This window comes from Tetrao urogallus (assembly GCF_951394365.1).
Source record: "Tetrao urogallus genome assembly, chromosome: 2".
In the NCBI taxonomy this organism is placed as follows: domain Eukaryota; kingdom Metazoa; phylum Chordata; class Aves; order Galliformes; family Phasianidae; genus Tetrao; species Tetrao urogallus.
In genome coordinates, this window is record NC_136814.1 from 34,562,022 (window position 1) to 34,579,465 (window position 17,444).

The following is a 17,444-nucleotide window of genomic DNA, read 5'->3' on the forward strand; positions in this document are numbered from 1 at the left end:
TTTTACCTAATTAAGTTTTTTTTATTTTATGTATCTTTTTTTTACTATAATTTGAATCAATAACATTTCCAGTCCAAACTCGTACTTAATTAAGTTAATAAACTTATTGTCTACATGTACATTTTGGGCAACTGGTAAATAAAATTGAATTTTAGAAATACTGCATTTTTTTTCTACGTGTGTTCTTACACAGGGGCTGATTTGCTCACTTATTTACAAGCAAAAGAATGATTTAAAACTTGTTGGATAGTCTGCTCTATGCACAAAATCCATGTAAAAATTATGCTTCATGCATCTTATGCACTCCTCTGTGTATTCAAAAGAAATTTACTCTCGTGAAAAATCACAATTTTGAAGGAATAACTGGAAGTTTGAATACCTAAAGAAAAATGGACAGAACTTCGACAAAAAGGGCACTTCAAAAGATGCAGACTACACCAGTTTAAGCTGTTTGCCAAGTATGTTGCATGTTATCCTAATAATATTCCTTATTGCAGTGGATGTTTTTTTCACCTGTAAAGCATATACTGGTTTTTGTATACAGTATAAGAGACAGTTTGTTTTTTAAACTTTTCTATGAAGCCCAGCATTCATTAGACTTGAATCTTTACAGAAACCTGAAGACAAATGATCTTTTTTCCTGGTACAGTTAGTTTATATTTAAGACTTCTTAGTGTTTTGTCAAGCTATATGTATACCTAGTTACATGTGATTTACTTGTTAGAAAAGACTGCATAAGCATATGTATACAGCATATACAATTCAAGTACCTTGTATGAATTCATATGCTAAATTCTGTATGAAAGCATGGGATGAGTACTACGTAAAACTTAACAGATTAGGGCTGAAAACAAGAATAACATTACCAAGAGGTATTTACTTAACAGTAATAGCTGGCTTGTTGCCATTAATTCAGAAACCATTTAACAGTAATAAATGACCACTATTAGAAAAATGAATCATTCCAACTTCCGAAATAACCCTATTTAGGCTTCCAATAACTGCAAAGCTACAGCAGTATCATCTCTTACCTGGTCCTTAATTTCAAGCTGCCTTATAGTTTTTGTTCTGTACTCTCTGAGCTCCTTTTCTGCCTCATCCTTCTTCATTTTGGTTTGATTCAACTGATAGCGCATTTCTCCACACACCTGTTAGATTATACAGACAACATGATCCGTAGCTTGAAGAGCCAGGATTTGCAATGAGATCTTTTGGTGCCCTCTAGAGGTCATTTAAGCGCAAGATTTTAATTTACAGAAATTTTAAGACTACATATGGTAAATGTTTTTTTACATAAAAAGCGGATCTGAATTCTCTATATAGTGGTTAACTTTGAAATATGCACAGCCTTCTACATTCAATTATATTTGGATCAAGATTTTGCTAACTATAAATATTTATGTTGTAAATATATGTGCCACTAAATACTGTTAAACTACTGTCACTTTTATATTCTTCTCCCATTCTTTTTAAAATCTCAAGAAAGTCTATGTGAACAACCTAGAAGTAAAGAATCTATCATACTCCTATGTAAGGACTGTTTTTTGTCTTGCCAACTCTCTGCTGTTAAGAAAAAAACATTTAGATGTTAATACATTAATTTTCAAAGTTAGATCAGAGCACTATAGACTTGCTGAAAGTCAAAGAGAAGTTATTTTAAAAATGCGTATTTCTACCATATGCACGGGCCAAAAGAAAGGGACTGAAGCAACATTTGAAAAAAAAAAAAAAAAATAAAGATCACTCCCGCAATATCAACAAGTATTCTGGCTGTTGGGATGTTCACTATCTTAACCCCTCATTGCTTTTACATCTGAAAGGTTGCTTTTACATCTGAAAGGTAGCTTGACTTCAGAAGTCTTGAGGGAGGCTAACCCCTCCCATGTAACTACTCTGTGACAATATTACTCTCCTATTTCTTGACTTAATGGGTTTTATTTAAATTTATCTGTTAGGAACAGAGAAGGATAGCAGAAAAGCTGTCTCCTTTTCACTTTCCCTGGCTAATTACCTCCAATTTGTGGCTATTTATTTTACCTTAATAATGAACAAAACAAAAAATAAAAATCAGAACAAAAAAATATGCAAGATTGCTTTCCCTCACAATCCCCAATGAGAACAGTTACTCTTAGAATTTTCTTACCAACTCACACCTGCCCTGCTTATTCTCTTCCACAAGACTTGCTTCTTAAATAGGCACATTTTTAACATGTTACTGGCCCCCTGCACTTCTGTACAATTTCCAGTCACACATTCTACAAGACAAATTCATTTTGACCGTTCAATCGCATCTCTCTTCTCATTTCCATATTTTTTTTACTCTTAAAAAGGTACAGGGGAAGTAAGTATGCATACAACCATCAGGCACCTTATGAAAAAAACAATAACAAAAGGAACTGTGAGAAATGCTTGTGTCCAATAGTCTGAGCTCAGGCAGAATTAGCTATGAATCACAATTTATTTCACGCTTTTGTAGAAGTGAACAACCTTCAGAGTAGAGAGGTGCATCAGAGCAGAGAGTTGCAACAGTTTATATTTCTTATTTCCCAGTGCAAATTTCCTCCCACTTCCCCACTGGTTGAGTACTCCAGGGGTTTACAACCTATCTGACTCTCCTAATTCCCTTAGCAGTTGTCCCACCCCTATTTACTGCTTGGTGAACCCCTCCTAATTCTTTTTCAGTTTTTACCTATTATGGTATGCTGAGATAACCTCTCATAGTTAACCTTCCCTTCTGGTTCCCACAGAAATCACAGAACCAGTCTGTACCAATACATCTTCTGATGCTACTTAAAAACACAGGTCTTCTATTATGTGAGCAGGAATTTATCTTGTATCAGAGCTCCACGGCACCTCTTTAGATCTCGTTAGAGTCATAACATCTTAATATTATCCAAAACAACATTTCTTTTCTCACAGAACTGTTCTGACATTAAGATACAGCATCACTTATGAATTAGAAGTACGAGAGGGAAAAAGGATCATTTTCTTGGACGATAACTTGCTAAATTAGTCCTGTTGCAGACGATGGAAACTACAAAACACTATAAACAATGATATAGGTTTTTACCTGTTTTAATTTTTTTTTTTTTTTAACATTGAAATGTGACATGCAACTGAAAAGTCCTAAGCAGCAGCTGCACAGACCGCCAATCCTGTTTTTCTAATGGCTCCATTCTTTATATTAAGAATGAACAAACTGTGACCTGTTCCTTCCTCTAAGCAAAATAAAAAACATGCAGCCATCCCTGCCTCTGGCTTCCCTGCACACAGTACACACTGAATAACACAGAAGGATCAGCAGATGGTGCTGTCCTAATAACTGATTTTCCAGCCTTCTAGTAGTTCAGAATGAAGGTTGAAAAAGGATTCCAGAGAAATCAAAATTTAGTGTTTTTATTAATAGCAAACCAAGCTTGGAAATGGATCAGATGCACAGGGGGATGTAAACATTATACAATCAGTGAAAGCAGTCATGGCGATGCACGTTGTCCCAGGAGCTCAACATTAGGACTTTCCTCCAGAATTTTTAGTTGAGCTCAGGAACATGAACACACTGTTCCAGTCTCTCATGACAGTGCAATGAAAACACAGCATTGCCTATTGCAAAGGGATCACCTATTCAGCTTTGTATCAATTTTAACTCAAGCAGAGACTAGGAGCACAAGCAGGCTATAAAATCGGTCAACCCAAATCAGTACATATTTGGATGTATTGCTTCCATCCCTTACTATCCCACCCTCAAAAGTAGCACTACAGCCATCCACAAATCTGGTCCAGAAAAGCAAAACTTTCATGTATCAGAAGAGGTAAAACAGATCATTTTTACATTCTTAAAATGACCTTTATTTCTTTGAGTTGAATTTGAATTAAGTTTTCTAGTGCATTTGATGGGCTCTTTGCTGTAAATTTTCTGCAAAACTTTCACCTATTTGTAGCAGAATCGGCCACTGAGGAAGACAAACAGCTGACAATCTCCCCAGTGGAAGTGGAGGCCTGAAGAACAAATTGTTCCCCAAATTGTTGCAATTAACTACTGACTGTAGGGTTACCGAGCAGCCACAAACATTTCAAAAGGTCGTAACAAATTTTCCTCTGCAGATTGTCTATTCTATATGAAATTAGCATCCCCTCATCTTCATGAAGTTGAATTAATTCCTACGATAAAAAAATAACTGCTGTAACAAGCTACCATTCCCCATTATAAGCTTCAGACTGCATTTTTTTTTTTTTTTTTTATTTCTCATGTCATAACATTAAGGCTCTAATGGGTTGAGAATTGTGCAGTATAGAGCACCCCAAACCAATACAGACAGACCTGATTTGCATATAAATTTTTTATACTGTATGTATATAAAACAGATCTAATATATATTTTAAACAGTAATTCTTACATAGAAGAAATATTTCTTTGTAGAATGCTTATCATCAACATTAATTAGTAAAGAAGTACACTGCAAAGCATTTCTACAAGTACTTGAAAACCTGTAATTACAGGACAGGGTTGAATACTATGCATCTTATTTATACCTAATACAAATTATAATCAGAATTTGCATATGTGTTTCCTGTGAAAAAGGAAGCTTATCTTTTGAATCACAAGACATAAAAGTTCTCTTCTGTAAAACTTTATGTGGAATCTTCAGAAGAGTTTACATTTGTAATCACGCGCTCTTTACCAATACAGAGAAAAATGGAGAAGCAAAAAAAACTCTCATCTTCCAAGTCACAACAACGAGGTAAAGCAATGTGCCTACCTTGTTCATCTCCATTTCGTGAGATGCAAGCTGATGTTGTGATTCTTCTAACTGGTTAACCAGAGAATTCTTTTCCCTTGTAATTCTCTCTACCTGAGCCTCTAACATGGCAACTTTCTCAGACATGGCCGTCACCTGCAAAATAAACAAGAACACAGCAATGATGAAATTCAGCCAGCTACAGATTTAAACCCTGTAGGACTTTCTCCTTGAAAGTAACTGCAGCTATATGGACAAAATATACACCAAGAAATGCAAGAAAAAGCATAAATTAGAAATATAATAAAAATACTAACCAAATACAACTAAATTACTTTAATAATTGGTATGTTATTTTGAACTAATTTATCATGAGGTCAAGTATTTGAAACTTTCCATTAGTCAGACTAGTCTTCAGAACTTGCTAACATGATCAGTGCCATAAGCACCTGGTTGCAATACTTTTGCAGCTATGGAAGAACTATTTAACACCTTCTTATCTGTACTTATATGGATTGGTTTCAACAAAACAACATTCCCCCAACTATCTTTTGCACCAGCAAAAAGACAACTGCCATTGTAAGTATACATATTCAATTAATTCCAAGTTCAGACAGTACTTTCGCACTGAAAAATCAAAGCATAACACAAAAAGCATATAGAAGTAGTATGCTAAAAATTTAATTAATTCAGATCAAATTTTACTGAACACTGGAAAAAAATGTAACAATAAAACAGAGACAGTGACCCTTCAGCTATTTAGCCCTGAAGCTTACTAATGTAAGTGGAAATAATGGTGTCTGACAGTTCTAGGTTAACTTACAGGAATTCAAAGCCAAACCTAGAGGATTACATACTTGTAACTATTCTTCACTTACTATATATCCACCTGAATTTTGGAACATGCTATTTCTTTCCCGCAAATAAATGACTTCTTAAAGAAAGTGATAAAATACTCACATAGCATACAGTGCACCAAGTCAACCCTTATTTCTACCATTTCATTTTCCTGAAGCATAATAGCTAGTCGAATAATACTAGACTTAAAACATATATATAGATCATAGTTTTCTAGAAAGTCACTCTGTATCTTTCTTAATTACTAAGAATGACATCATCATAGTATCAATATGCAACATTTAATGTGTATGTGGGATTTGGAAAAAAAATTGAAAAGAAGACAGACAGACTGCAACTCCTAAGACTTCAGATCAGTTTCAGTAAAACACAGCACAGCAGTTTGTGATGAAATACAAGGTGATGTACTGACATGAAGGAATGAATTATTCTGCTGAAAAAAAAGTACAACATGCTTGTTGAATACTCTGTATTTTAGAGGGCATATTCTGCTCTGAAATAAATCTAAATGACTAAAGATGTAAGCACAGAATCATAGAATATCCCAAGTTGGAAGGAACACACAAGCATCACTGACTCCATCTCTTGGCTCTATACAGGAACTCTGAATTTCAAACACTCCTTGAACTCTGGCAGGCCTTAGGCCAGAATCACCACCCTGGGGAGCCCCACTCCAGAGCCCAAACATCTGGCCTACTTCTGCTGAAGAACTTTTTTTCTAATCCCCAACCAGACCCTCACCTGACACAGCTCCATGCCATTTCCTTGGGTCTTGTCACTGTAACCAGAGAGCAGAAATCAGTGTCTTTGCTCCCCTTGTGAGTAAGCTGTGGCCACCATGAGGCTTCTCCACAACCTCCACTTCTTCAGGCAGAATAACTCAAGAGATCTCAGTCACTCCTCACATGTCTTGTCCTACAGACCATTCAGCATCTTCATAGCCCTCCTCTGGACACCCTCTAATAATTTTGTCTTTAAGGATAACTTCCAACAGACAGCAATGACTTAAACAAAAACCTGCTTACTGCTTAACGACGGCTCACTGTCCGCAGTTTAATTTCTATTTGCCTTGCCAACAGATCTATGAAGACCTCTTGTAACAGCTTACTTTTAAAAATATTCAATCCTCATTACTGTACTTAATTCTTGTTTTTATATCTAGAATTGGAGTTGAAGACGTTAAATTCCTATGACAGCTTCAGAATATTGTCTCACAATACCAGAAATACAACCATATTTCTCTTAGTTCTATGCTATATATGGTCATATTACTATATGGCTTATTTCTAAAAAGAGCCAATAAATACAGAAAAAAAACTACAGTCAGAAGAGAAATCACTGTATTATTCCCAAAATTCCACCATAAAATGATTGAAGATATTCTAAATCCAATGTCCTATAGGTTTACTGATGTTAGGATGAAGTTTCCTCTGTATATGTTACTTGGCAGAAAACTCTTGTGCTTTATACTGACATTACACTTGGATCTAGAAGTCTAAAGCAAGATTATGCTACAGCGGTCAGTCAGTCTCGGTCAGTCAGTCTCAATATAAATAATGAGAGAGATTCTGTCTGAAAGATTCCATTAATATAAGGTTGTTTTATTTTGCTTTAAACAAGATTCCTCCACATTTCTGTAGATGGGTAAATTAAGTGTTGATCTCTCTAAAAAATACCATATTAAAATGCAATTACAATACTGTAGCTTTGATATATAATGTAAGTATTATGTAGCACAAGGTCCTAACCTTCACACATACAAAATTTTGAACATTCAACTTGACAACCTAAATACTATTCCTTACAAGAAGCTAGGAACAAATCACGCTTTAAAGTAGTGTTGGAACAGATTTACTGAGATCGAAAATTCAAAATAGAAACAAAATAAAGGATGCCCAAACAGAAAGTTTAGAGAAATTTTATGCTCCTTGTATATACAAATAGGAAAAATCATATGCATACCATTGCTGCCAAGTTCTCCCTTTCTTTCTTCATTTCTTCCCGCAGAGCTTCTTTTTCTTCAGTCCTCTTATTGAGCTGGACAGCCAACTCCTTTTCAAGACGATTCTTCTGGCGTTCCATCTCACTTTTCAGTTGCTCACACTGAACTAGAGCCTAATAAAGAAAAATACAAAAACAATTAGGTTTCTCTTACTCAAAAAACAAAACATTAAATTACTGCAATATGTATCTAATGTGTTCAGAGAAACCAATTCACTATTAGGATGGTTTTTGTTGTTTTTTTTTTTTGTTTGTTTGTTTGTTTTTTACCTTTTAATGTAGTTATGATGTTTATGCAATCCCACCGTATTAACATCTAGAATAGGACTAACAGATTGAAAACAGACATACACTTATTTGTATAAACATGCCCTACTGTGATTTGTAATTCTAAATGCATCTTTAAATGCATTTAGAAGTCAGGGCAAAGAAGAAAGCACTTGCAGGGTATATCTTCCAAATAAGAAGCTGTTCTTCTACAGCTGATTACTTGCCTTTCATTTAAAACTCCTGAATGCACATCTGTAGAACCAGCCTCCTATACCCAACTCCTCAAACTTCTGTTTTTACTTTATGAGTAGTTCAAAAAGTTATTCTCTATGAAATCTATGCGGAAAACACTCCTGGATTTACTGCAGCTAAGCAAGTTTAGCCTCTCCAGATCTCCTCCTGCCTCTGAGAACAGAAACAACTAAAAATCAGGAAAAAATGATGCTTTTTAAAAAATAAATACCTGAGGTCAGATAGTCTGACAGGATAATCAAACTATAATAAAGTGGGCTTCTAAATGCTACCCCCTCACATTTCTCAGGTGGACTTTTCTAAGTGGTTCTTTTATACTTACAAAAACAAACAGCTAATTTGTGCTTCCCAAGATAAATACTAGTATTTGTAAAATAAATAAATAAATAAATAAATAAATAAATAAATACACCAGTCAAGCAAAATACCACCATACAGAACTGCTTTTCTCATATGAAAGACTTAAAACATTACTAACGTGAGCTAATCTGACTCATCATCTCTCTGTTGAGTAAAAACTTGAAGCTGCAATAATAACATCTAACAAGCATGTAGGATTTCAAGCTCTTACTATCTCCTACGAATCAGACTCCATACACACATCCCTACAGCACTGGATAAGTAATATCAATCACTACTGCTTATTTGGTCATTAGAACCATTACATCAATCTTACCCAAAAACAAAGGCACTTCATTAAAAATAAATATACTTAAAAACCAAATAATTCAATAATGATTAAAAAAAATAGAAACATCCCCAAACCACAACCACTCAATTCCATAGTAATTCACTAATAATACAGTAGATGTCACTAAATCTCAAAGAAATAATTTAGATCGATAATAATTATAGTAACTAGGGCTAGCATAAGCATTAGATTAAAACTGGTTTGTCGTTATTATTTACCCCGTGCCAAAAGCTTCAAAAAGCTTTTTTTTTTTATTTATAACTCTGAAGATGAGAAGTCCTATATAATAACTAATCAGTCCTTGCCTTGCACCAATTTGAGGTAAAACTAATTGTTTATAAATGTTTCAAATATTCTTTCAGGAGCAGTTCATAAATGTGATATTACCTGTGTGACCTATTGTAGGGCACTGCCTTAGCAGGGGGGCTGGACTCAATGCTCTCTTGTGGTCCATTCCAACCCCCTGACCTTGTGATTACAATTATCTTCCTATATGTTGTAAATGCCTTTGAAAAAATTACCTTTCAGTTTTTATCATCTAGCTCTGAAACCATTTAAGAATTTAAATAATGGCCTCAGAATGCAATACATCCCACAGCTTTGGATGACAACTTAAGAATCCAGAGTTTGTGTTACTGCTCAAAAGTATTCACAGTTTGAATCTACCACATCAGTAACAAAGGTTTTATGTACACATTCTCTCATTAGCTTGCAAACTAATTCATATTTATAGGAGTTTGGAATACTCAAAAGCTCTAATCTTTTTGATGACTTTACCTTTGTTTTTTCTAAATTGGCCTCTTCTGTCATTTGCACAGCTTGTTTAACTTGCTCATATGCATTAGATTCTCTTTGCTGCATCTCTTTCATGTTTCGCCTCACTGAAACAAGTGCATCCATCAAATCATCTCTTTCTCTGCACATAAAAAATGAAAGAACATATTTCTTCCGTATCTTCCCATAAGTAGGGGAAAAGCAGGTGTATCAGATAAACAGATATTTACAGATAAAATAGATATTAACAGACAAAAGACAAAGATATTAAGTGAAGCAAGACTAAAACCAGTACAGGTTAAGCACAAAAGACAGAATACTCTTAGTATCTTCTGAGCTGTTAGTATCTATCACTTGCTATTGGTCTTATGCTTCAGGATGGACTGTTAGGGAAGTTACCAGTAAATCTGGAAGAATTCAGGTCATGAATGTGCTGAAGCTGAGTAACATTACAAAATATGAATCCATGTTTTTTTTAAAAAAAAAAAAAAAAAAAAAAAAAACTCTATAAAATACCAGAACAAAGCAATATGGCATTACCCTGTCATTACATGTGAAATAGGAAGGAAAAATTATTGAAAGAAAGGATTTAAGTTCCAAAAATAATTCAGATTATTGAATATATCAGGACAAAACAGTAGCTCTTTGCTACTGTTACTATAACTGAGCTAAAGAAAAATACTCTTGGATTCTACACTTCTGCACAACTTCTTTATTAACAAAAACTAAGCTCTATATCAAACCATATCAAAATGAGTAAAGTTAGATACTTAACTATTCCACTGTTTTTCATATGGTGAATGCTTTTCAGTTCTGAGAGAATAATTGTTTCCATCTATTTACAGAACAACTAGATTGAAAATTGCTGCTGTTTTGTCTGTGCATCTGTTGCATTGAATGGTAACACAGTTCTGCGTACTCATTTTAGCAGCATTTGCACAAACTACTTAGTCCTTGTGAAAATATCTATTGTAGTATCTTTGTTTTAATAACTTCCATAAAGAAGTTGATTTCAGATGCTGCTGAGAGATGGTTTACGAGGAAGAAATAAATCAGCTCAAATCTTTTGTTTCAAGCTGCCCTGTAACACAAGGTGACAAAAATGTACTGGCTGAGTTTCCATAGTTTCTGTGACAACAGTCACTTTAAAGAAAAAAAAAAAAAAAAAAGTAGATTTGGAAACATGATTTTTCAGCAACAGAGAGCTTTCCCAGAAAATTCTTGGACTTGTGACAACAGAAAAATACATGAATCCTCCCAACATCCATATAATATATAGAGATATATAGAGATATATAGAGATCACATCCATTTGTCAAACAGTATGTATTATGCCCCTTCAGACTTCTCACTAATTGACCCACTACCTCCTCTTCAGCAGAATCATTCTAAAAGTCTAGAAATCCTATAAATCTTCATGTATCTGACAATAGACAGATGGCTGTTTAACAAACTTTGAGAAAGCTGCAGTATCCTGTCACTATTACTAACAAGTAAAAATGGAGAGATTTCTGAAGCAATGGACTAGCAGCATTTCTTTCTTAAAAAAAAGTTAATGCTGTTGGAATTTCTGAATTACTGTATCTCATTACAAAACACAGATACCATGTTCAGTTTGTGCAGTTATTTTCTAAACTCTATAAATAAAAGCCACAATTTAAAAACAGTTGCTAAAAATAATTTGATTTCTTTCTGATTTAAAGGAAGTTGCCTTGAATTAGTTAGCAAAGTATTCCATCCCAAAGTCTGAACCTATTAAACATATTCAAGGAAAACAGGGATTTCTCTGATAGAGTGAAAGGTTTACCTGTAGAATTAGCACAATAAATACAAGCTAGCAGCAGTCTGGTGGGGGAAATCCCAAGGGATTGCAATTATAAGATGAAGACTAACTTTCTTTTGCATTTGAAATAAGAAGAAAACTACCATGGATTTCACAGTGGCTTTGACCTACACTCATATTCTGCATTAATTTTCATATTACAATCTGAACTTGGGACTCCATTGCCTTGTAAATGTCTCTACAAATACAATCACATTATAATCTATGTGGTTTAATGTAAGCAACTGTTACTTCATGAGAAGCTAAATATCCCCAAACTTACTTCGTTACTCTCTCAATGGCCTGCATGTGAACATTAGAATGTGTCTGTGCCAGAATTGCCTCCTGCTGTGCACATTTGAGACAAAGACCACCAACTCGACTAGAATTTGTGGCTGAAACAAGTGATTTCTGGTGTTTTAACCTTGCTTCCAAATCTTCACATGTCTTCTGAGATTCTGAAAGGTGTTTCCTAAAAAGAAGAAATAAAGAAAAAAAATTTGAGCAACACCCAAGCATTTCTACAAGCTACGCAAAATATAACAATAAATGCAAAAAAAAAAAATTTTTTTGCTGTAATAAATTCCATAATGTACATTATTTTACACATTTCAGTAGCCTGTGTAAAATCTTAACAGAGAAATAGCAGTTAAACTGTCCCAACAAAATTACTAATAGATAAAACAAAATTAAATTGTTTCATCTGCTGTGACAGAAAATAGTAAAGCCACATGGAAAATTTTAGATGCAACTTGTAGTCTTACATTTTTCCTGAACAGAAAAAAAAGGATTCATTATCAAAATAAACTCTGTAAATGCATTTATACAATGGCTATGCAAATATTTCAATATCCTATGAAAATGTATTTTTTTCCTGCTCTTATTGCTAATATTAACAGTAGCTCCTCTTTTCCACGCTACTCTCAAATTAGCCAGCAAGTGACAATTCTCTTCCTAGAGAAAATCCAGCACAAGTCCTTCACAGAGAGAGTGGTGAGGTGCTGGAACAGGCTGCCCAGAGAGGTTGTGGATGCCCTGTCCATCCCTGGAGGTGTTCAAGGCCAGGTTGGATGGGGTCCTGGGCAGCCTGGTCTAGTATTAAATGGGGAGGTTGGTGGCCCTGCATGTGGCAGGAGGGTTGGAGATTCATGATCCTTGAGGTCCCTTCCAACCCTGGCCATTCTGTGATCCGTGATTCTGTGACATTCACTGTGATCACTCTAGGGATAAACTTGAGGTCAACCCCAACGCCAGAAAAACAGGGTAAATTCTGTACTTCTCTCTGAAATTTATACCAGGTTCTATAAAGAATTTTCTCTAGAATTTCCAAGCATCTGTCATGGCAGGAAGAGCTCAGTAAGAATGCTGACATCAGGAAGTTCCAGACAAATGCACACTGTGCACATAAAGATCTATCTGACAAATTGTGCAATGTATCCAAAACTTTTGGTTTGTTATGCAGACCATCTGGGCAGCATACACATACCAAGTCTGACACATTCTGGCTGTACTGGATTTACTGAGCACACGATATGTATGCTGTACATATATTTCCTTCCGGGAAAGCTTCTGTGTACTTTTTTCCTATTTTAGTAGTAGGTCTATTAAATAGAATACACTATAGCCTGGACAGAATTTGCCCTGGGTATATCCTTGGACAGTCATGGCACAACAGACCTATTATTAACAAGTCTAGGGCAGAAACTGATGAGTCCTGTGTAAATTCATAATTAAAGTTAAAAAAAAAAAAATAGGGATGGTTCCATCTGAAAACAGTACAATTTTGCACTTGAAAGTACAAAATCACCAGATCTCAAGTGTTTCAAAGCACTTACGCTTTCAAAGATCACACCCCTTATGAGGAAGTGAGAAGTTTCAAGAAGTACCTTTAGAAGTTTTCAGATGATTTCAACCTCTGATCTTTCTTTCTGAATATATTTAACACTAAGCCAAGAGGGGGAAAAAAGCCAAGAGGCGAGGTAGCTGAAATTTAAGATTCTCCTATACTTTGACTAGCACAATTAGCTTTGTACATTTACAATTTCACCACTGCAGATAGCATATTTAAACCAGTAACTCCTTTTGCACACAAACACATGTAGAATTACATAATTTTAGATAAATTGGATTAGAAATTATTTGGGGAAAAACATAATTAAACAGATTCGGCAGCAGTACCATGAATGCAAGTACACAAGAAGTTTATTCCAGAACACCAAATCCTACAGCGTTGGCCTCTACTGCTGCTTTTGCTAATCTGCTGTCTATAATGAAACCACTCGTTTAGAGTGCATGACCTATTTTCAAATATTTTTATTTCTCCACTATGCAGGTTACATGACTGGAAACACAGCATGCATACTTCAAAACTATTGTTGCCCTGTGCCATAATCATTATGTGGCCTAAACTAGCTCAGAGATCCCTAAAATTTTTGATACCAGATATTAGAAGAAGAAAGTTAATTGTGAAAGAGCTCACATAAATTAAAACTTCAGCTTCTTTTTTTACTTTGTTTGTATTATCAGAGCAGGCACGGAGTCTCCATAAGGAAACAGGACAAAGAAAAAAAAAAAGATTTCATATCAAGTTTTGAGGCTCAGTAATATCTGTAAACACAATTTGACATAATTTACTGTATGGCAATACATACATTTTACAACAATGCATTCAATTATTTGAGAAAACACAAATAAATCCTTTAAAACCAGCTTTCAGGCAAAGTACTTGAAAACATCACATGTAGTCTTTAACCACACTTATCTAAATTCAAATGAAGACTGCATCATGTTAGGAGTTGATAATATTTCTTCAACCATAATTTTAAGAAAAAATAAATATTTCACTCTACCTTAGAGATTGTACTTGGGCATCCAAGATATTGATTTTATCCTGATAAAGAAGTTTTAGTTTCTCCTTTAGACAAGATAGAAGAAGAAAAAAGAAGAAAAAACAAAACATAATTGGGTCTTTTGGTTTGTTCTTTGTACTGTTTTTACATATAAATTTAGACATTAGCCATATTTATTATTTTTCCTTGAAGATATAAACCTGTTAAATCACTAGACTCAGAGAAATCTAAGCATTTCACATTTTTGTTAAAGTTCACAACTTGAATAAACCTCCCATTTCCTTAGTTCTACACAACTTGCCAGTTCCTTATATAAATTCCTACAGCTCCACAAATGTCAGCCATCTACAATAATTTACAAAAATTAATGATCTTATCTCAGTTTTCCTTTTACTCTCCCACAACCCTGCATAAATAAAAGATTCTTCAAGTAGAGGAGCTATTTTTTCATAATATGATAATATACTCCTACTACCTGGGACTCCTATTACCAAGAAACAAATAAATCAACCACAGCAGTGATAAAACACAATGATAGCAAGCCAAAGAAAGTATCAGAAATTTAGCTCACTATGATGCTCAGAAAGAAGTCACAATCCTACAATATTCCTACTTTAAATATTACTGAGGGAAAAAAGTGCATTTATCGTAACAAACTAGCTGTCAAATTGGTGTTATTGATAATTGAATATGTTTTCAGCTAAACATGTGCCAGAAGCATGATTAAAAGCATCCCAAAACTTTCAATTAATCCATGTTTTTTTTTCCCCAAAAGATGGCAATGTCACCTAGCTCCTTTAGAACAAATAAATCTGGAATACTGTCCCAATCTAAGGAAACAGGATAGGCTCTGAATCACTAAGGGTTCTTGGTATCTCTAAAAGCACAAGTGTAATTCAGACCAGGGAAGACAGACTGAGCAAAGCCACTTTCGTACCTTACTGACCCTACTCTGCTCCGGAAGTAGGAAAACTCATTGCAAACAAGCTTGTCTAGAGGCCTGCCTAAAATACAGCAGCTGGTTTCCATCTGTTTATGGGTTGTGCTACTGCCTAGAACCTCCAAAGTACAGTGGAGCCATCACTGACCTGATATTCTTGAATCAAGACTTATCTCTTGGAAATCAACACCTGCAGCTACAGCCTAGCATCTGTGTCTAACTGGAGAATAATATTAATTAGTGAATGACGAGGAGATAAGGTTTAAGAGAGTAAAATTTGATCTCAAATTAAGGTTCAGCCAACCAAAACTCCCTCCATAAACTTATTACAAAATTGAAGCAATGACAGTACTGAATGCTTTTCCAAAAGTAAAAAAAATTCTAATACCAACCAGTTCTACATGCCATTTTTCTACTTCTCCAACAGTTTTTGAAACCAAAGCCGGATCTCTGTTATATGCTGATGATGGTATAGAAGGTTGATGCAGCTTCAAGTCATTATGCCTGGAGTTCTGATTATTTGCCAAAAACAAAAATGTGTTAGTGCTTCAATTATAATTATGTACGCTGTATTTTTAAACAAACAATAATTATGTAAATATTAAATGTTGTAAATTTAATTACAGTAAAATGTGAGAACCAGTACACAAGTTCATTAGGTTAAGGATCTGTGATGATACAGGAATTCACATTTTCAAACTGTCATTTTGTTTTGACTAAAATTCAGTTTGAAGATAATCATTTATATAAGCTTTCCTTAATAGGAGTTATTTTGCTGAACCCTGGTTAAAACAACAAGAGGAATAAAAACTTACTGAGGTATCTAGAAGAGCTTGATCTCCCGAGGTATATTCTGCAGCCAAAAATTTCAGCTTCTGATGGAGGTCTTCATTTTCAAGTATAACTACTCGAACCTGATCTTTCATCTCAGACAACTCCTCCTGTGAGACAGAGAAACTGCATGTAAAAGGTTCCTTAAGACAATCATCAACCTCTTGAGAACAAAGATTAGATAAATATTTTCAACTATTTCAGCTTTTTCAAACAAAATCAGAACACTCAAAAAAAAAAAAAATTCTGTATAAAAACAAGTTACAAAATAATCATTTCTTAAAAAATACACTTATTTGTATTTGTAAGATGAAATGAAAACATCTTTGAAGGTCCTCAAACACCACATAAACACCAAGATGTGCAATAAAGCTCGGTGTTTATTGAACTGTGGTTTACTCATTTTTGGTCATTGAAGCAATTTATCTCAAGACTAAGCACAAGCTTTTTTTAAAGCAACTCTTCATAACTGGGGGATCAGGGTTTCAGTAGCTGAAATGTATTATGTAATAAATACCTTGTAAAACTTCACTTCTGCTTCTAAATGGTTAATGTACTGAGACTGATCATTAATTCTAGGAATAAGATCAGAAGGGTCTGGTAAGTCTTCTGTTGCAGCTTTTGGGGTTTTCTGAAGGAAGTAAAGAACAGTGTGTGTTATTTTCTGGTTTACCAATTACTGCAATAAGAAGTCACTTGCACACAGCATACAGCCTATGCTTAATAAAAGAAATACACACCCCACCAGGTACCAGGTCATGAGAAAGGGAGAAACAGCAAGAAATTCTAACCCTAAATATGCCATTTCTGCCAAAACATATTACCGCTTGAATAAGCACATCTACAGAACATAACCATCAACCAATGCCCAAATGAAATTCACACACTATTTATTATTCATTTTAGACAAATGTTGGAGGGTATTTTCTTCTGTGAAATGAATATTGAAATATCTTGAATTTTAATTGGTATGCATCAAAGGATACACCTCTAAATGTTAGTTAATAATTGCTGCAGAAATACGAGTATGTCTGCAATTTTAATAGCCACAGAGAAACACAGGAAAATGTCTAACAAATATTTATCAAAGAATGTGAGATTTTAAGATTCTGTAACTTCACAGCATTTACAGCTAAGAACAGTGTACAAATTAAACAAGAGTATAACTATTATTAAAATACCCTTAAAATCACAGTTGAAATGGTTTCACAAAAAAACATAGCCTCTCTTTTATGCTATTAGCAAGAGTCCTTGGCCATCTGAAAACAGGATTAATTTAGAGTTGACATTACACACCTATTTTGCATATTGTAATTCATTCTGATCTAATTAATTAGTCTTAAAGGTCCCAGATGTAATTTTCAGGAATTAACTGAACAGTCGGACACCTAAGTCTCCCAGACCTCATAAAAGATTCAGA

The 17,444-nt window shown here is 34.5% G+C and overlaps 1 protein-coding gene across 1 annotated transcript in view; it reads right to left on the reverse strand.

Annotated features, from left to right (window-relative positions):
- Positions 1-17,444, reverse strand: part of SDCCAG8 (SHH signaling and ciliogenesis regulator SDCCAG8) — a gene marked incomplete at both ends in the record, with an annotated part of 96,661 nt that overhangs the window by 70,093 nt on the left and 9,124 nt on the right. The window contains 9 exons of the mRNA XM_079550591.1: positions 1,032-1,148; positions 4,758-4,892; positions 7,557-7,709; positions 9,586-9,724; positions 11,688-11,876; positions 14,254-14,318; positions 15,586-15,717; positions 16,009-16,134; positions 16,542-16,655. Coding sequence (XP_079406717.1) covers positions 1,032-1,148; positions 4,758-4,892; positions 7,557-7,709; positions 9,586-9,724; positions 11,688-11,876; positions 14,254-14,318; positions 15,586-15,717; positions 16,009-16,134; positions 16,542-16,655 — 1,170 coding nt within the window. The remainder of the gene's footprint in view (positions 1-1,031; positions 1,149-4,757; positions 4,893-7,556; positions 7,710-9,585; positions 9,725-11,687; positions 11,877-14,253; positions 14,319-15,585; positions 15,718-16,008; positions 16,135-16,541; positions 16,656-17,444) is intronic.